Here is a 4,072-nt window from a genome sequence, read left to right as displayed (position 1 = left end):
CCTACCAATCAACAAAGACCGTGAGCCTAATGCCCTTAGTCACCATGATTAAGGATTTCCCCCTATAGAGCCCATCCTCTGGAAGCCAGAGGGAGCCAGGTCTTAGAGCAACAGCTCATCTGTGACCCCAGGTTTAGCATCATTTTCTGAAAAATAAACATTTCCTTTCTGATAGATCCTCCCTTCCTCCAGTTGATGGACAGACATAAACTCCACCTGCAGCCAGACATTCCTGAGCATTGAACCACCCATCAGCACCTGCCAAATACCCTAAGCCCCCGATTCCTAAGTCCCTAGGTCCCTAATCATAGGCCTTACATGAAACCACCAATCAGTGTGTGCTGAGTGCCCTAAGCCCCGTCCCCGCTCTTTCCTCCCCTTAAAAAGTGCTTGTACCCCGGCCCTAGCTCTCTTCTGCTCTTCTCTCTCTGGAAGCAGCCAGCAATGGTACTCTTCTCTTCAGTAAAGCCTGTGTCCTGGCATCCTGGTCTCCGGCTCCCCCTCTCTTTCATTTTTCACTTTCTTTGCTGCAAACTCCGCTTCTCATCTGAGTGGGCTCTGATGAGTTCAGTGAACCACACTCTTTAGCTTGGTAGCGTAGCCAGAGAATACAATGGCACTCATCCCACAGGGCCAACAGGAAGAATGGACACTCACCTCACAGTAGACGAGCGACAGGCACTCCACAGAGGCTGACCATGCAGGGAGTATATGTAAATACAGTAAAACTTCCCTACAGGGGAGTGGAGGCAGAGTCAAAGGACTCATAATTTGCTGCCATTATGATGACAGTGCTCTTCCAGTGAGGCCTATGTGGCGATGAAATCTCACTGAAGAACGGTTGTTCAAAAGTTTTAAACAGAAGAACCATGATTGAGCTTTGCAGTGAGCAACTGTTGTCCTTCTTTTTAGGAACTCCTTATCTTCCCAACCCCCCATGAAATGATGACAATCCCACGGCCCTCTCCCCTGACCACAGAATGGGTGTGGGCCCCACTGGAAGAGTGAACCCTCTTCCATGAACTGGAAACTTGTATGGAGACATGCGGTGCATGGAGCCCCGTCACTGTGGCAGGCAGTCCCTCAGAGTTCTGATAACCACTGTGTTCCTGCCATTCTGAGATCTGCCCCTTCAGCTCTGCCTTTGGTTCTTTTTTCTTTTTTCTTTTTTTTTTGATGGAAAACTGATTTATTGGTGGGTGTAAGGTGGGGGCAGCACCAGACTCTCACGAGTGTAGGGCTCGCCATTTGTCCAGGGGACCGCGATTAGGGATGTATTTGACCCCACAGCCATCAGGGATGAGGCGCTTCTCGGCCACCATGTCTTCAAACTCATCCGCGTTAAACTTCGTGAAGACCCACTTCTTGGAGATGTGGATCATCTGGCGGCCAGGGAACTTAAACTTGGCTCTGTGCAGGGCCTCAATCACATGCTCCTTGTTCTGCAGTTTGGTGCGGATGGACATGATGACTTGGCCAATGTGGACTCTGGCCACTGTGCCCTGGGGCTTTCCAAAGGCACCCCGCATACCCATTTTGAGCCTAGATGGAGGGCAGCGTGACGAATGTCCACCAGAAAGGGCTGTATCCAAGGTCCCTTAGGGCAACCCATACTAAGCAACAGGTTGCGTACACTACCAAGGATGCTGCTGTTTGCAGCCATTGCACACCAGGCCCCCATGGGGAAAAGGGCCTGGTCGGCTTAATTGGCTGCAGTTGCCTTTGGTTTTGTGCATTCTCTAGTATATATCTGAAACAAACAAACAAAAAACTCCACAAATTTTTAAAAAGTGATTTCAGGAATGAAGGGAAAGGGAGAGAGATATAAACATCAATGATGAGTGAAAATCATTGATTGGCTGCCTCTCACTTGCCTTCTCCCCTCCCCCCCCCCCCCCACACACACACACACACACTGGGGATTGAGTCCACAACCTGAGCATGTGCCCTGACCAGGAATCCAACCGTGACTTCCTGGTTCATAGGTTGATGCTCAAACATGGAGCCACATCAGCCAGGCAAAAACCACAATTATTATCTTACTGTTGTGCAGGCATCCATCTGATATGAAATTTACCAGGTATCAAGTAGGCTGCTTTCTTTTCTGGAGAATCTGGAGAGTACCCATTTACTTGCTTATTGTGGCTATTGGCAGAACTCACTTCCTTGTGGTCTTAGGATTGAGATCTGTGTTTTCCTCCTGGTCTCAGCTGACAGTTGTTTCTAGCTTCTAGAGGCCACCCACATTTCTTAGTCTTGGAGCCTTTCTCCACCTTTAAAGCCACCACTGCAAGTTAAGTCCCTCTCATGTTTCAAATCTCCCTCTCCTCCTTCTACCTCATCTCTCTGACCAACCCAAGAAAACTTCTGTGCTTTTAGGAATTCATGATTAAACTGGGTTATCCACTGGGATAATCCAGAATAACCTTCCCAAGGTTCACAACCTTAACTACATAAACAGATTCCTTTTCCACGTAACTTCCGGGGATTAGGTTAAGGTCATCTGTGCTAAGCTGTTAAATTACATCTGATTAATGCCTGAGGTCTGGTGATCTAATTTTTTTTAAAAATAAATCTTTATTGCACAGGTTATTACAATTGTTTCTCCTTTTCCCACCATAGCTCCCTTCCACTCGGTTCCCGCCCCACCCTTTGCCCTTACCTGCCCCCCCCCCATTGTCCTCATCCATAGGTGTACGATTTTAATCCAGTCTCTTCCTGCACCCCCACACCTCTTTCCCCCTGATAATTATCAATCCACTCCCTTTCTTTGCTCCCGATTCTATTATGTTCACCAGTTTATTCTGTTCCTCAGATTTTTAATTCACTTGATTTTTAGATTCACTTTTTGATATATATCTTTTTATCTTTTTTCTTCTTCCTCTTCTTAAAGAATACCTTTCAGCATTTCATATAAAGTGAACTCCTTTAGCTTTTTCTAATCTGTGAAGCTCTTTATCTGCTCTTCAATTCTGAATGATAACTTTGCTGGATACAGGAATGTTGGTTGTAGGTTCTTGCTATTCATCACTTTGAATATTTCTTGCCACTCCCTTCTGGACTGCATAGTTTCTGTTGAGAAATCAGCTGATAGTCGTATGGGTGCTCCCTCATAGGTAACCAACTGCTATTCTCTTGCTGCTTGTAAGATCCTCTTTTTGTCTTTTGCCCTTGGCATTTTAATTATGGTGTGTCTTGGTGCTATCCTCTTTGGATTCCTCTTGTTTGGGGTTCTGTGAGCTTCCTGAACTTGTAAGACTATTTCTTTCACCAGGTGGGGAAGTTTTCTGATATTATTTCTTCAAATAGGTTTTCAGTATTTTGCACTCTCTATTCTTCTGGCACCCCATAATTCTGATGTTGGTATGCTTGAATTTGTCCCAGAGGCTCCTTACACTATTTTCAACTTTCTGGATTCTCTTTTCTTCTTGCTTCTCCAGAGGAGTGTCCTTTGGCTCTTTGTATTCCAAATTTTTGACTTGATTCTTGTGTTCCTCCATTCTGCGGTTGGATCTCTGTATAATATTTTTTATTTCAGTCAGTTTATGTTTAATTTCTAGTTGGGTTTCATTAAATTTATCGGCCTTTTCTAGGAAATTCGTGAAAAACCTTATAACTGTGGTTTTGAACTCTATATCCAGTCTTTTGTTCTCCTCCATTTCTTTTGTTTGAGATCTGTTTCCTTGTCTCAGCATTTTTGCTGCTTCCCTGAGTTGGTAGGGTGGTTTTGTGTGTTTGGTGTCCTTTATGGCCTGGTGGGTCAGCCTCCCCAGTTACCTGAGGTGGACACTCTTGGTGCTCCCATTTGTGGACTGTGTTTACAGCCTTGTTGTAGTTAAGTTTTTATTGTTGTTGGTATCCTTGGGAGGAATTGACCTTCAGGCCAATTGAATGTGGGTATCAACTGTGTCTACTCCAAGATACCTTCTGTATTAGAGACAGTGGTGTTTTTTGTTTTTTTGTTTTGTTTTGTTTGTTTGTTTTTAGAGACAATCATGGTCTTTTTTAAATATATTTTTTATTGATATTTTATAGAGAGGAAGGGAGAGAGATAGAGAGCTAGAAACATCGA

At 44.6% G+C, this 4,072-nt stretch overlaps 1 protein-coding gene and 1 non-coding gene across 2 annotated transcripts; both read right to left on the bottom strand.

The window, feature by feature from the left end:
- Positions 1–1,177: 1,177 nt before the first annotated feature.
- Positions 1,178–1,716, bottom strand: LOC118708847 (60S ribosomal protein L10-like). Its single transcript, XM_036420357.2, has one exon. The coding sequence runs from the start codon at positions 1,533–1,535 to the stop codon at positions 1,227–1,229; it is 309 nt and encodes a 102-aa protein (XP_036276250.1). The 5' UTR covers positions 1,536–1,716; the 3' UTR covers positions 1,178–1,226.
- LOC118708849 lies at positions 1,581–1,716 on the bottom strand. The gene has a single exon (XR_004984746.1). It is a non-coding gene; the product is annotated as a small nucleolar RNA SNORA70 (small nucleolar RNA).
- Positions 1,717–4,072: the final 2,356 nt, after the last annotated feature.

The sequence above is a fragment of the Pipistrellus kuhlii genome, unplaced genomic scaffold, assembly GCF_014108245.1.
Source record: "Pipistrellus kuhlii isolate mPipKuh1 unplaced genomic scaffold, mPipKuh1.p scaffold_m20_p_66, whole genome shotgun sequence".
Classification (NCBI taxonomy): domain Eukaryota; kingdom Metazoa; phylum Chordata; class Mammalia; order Chiroptera; family Vespertilionidae; genus Pipistrellus; species Pipistrellus kuhlii.
This window is presented reverse-complemented; position numbering and strand designations above follow the sequence as displayed.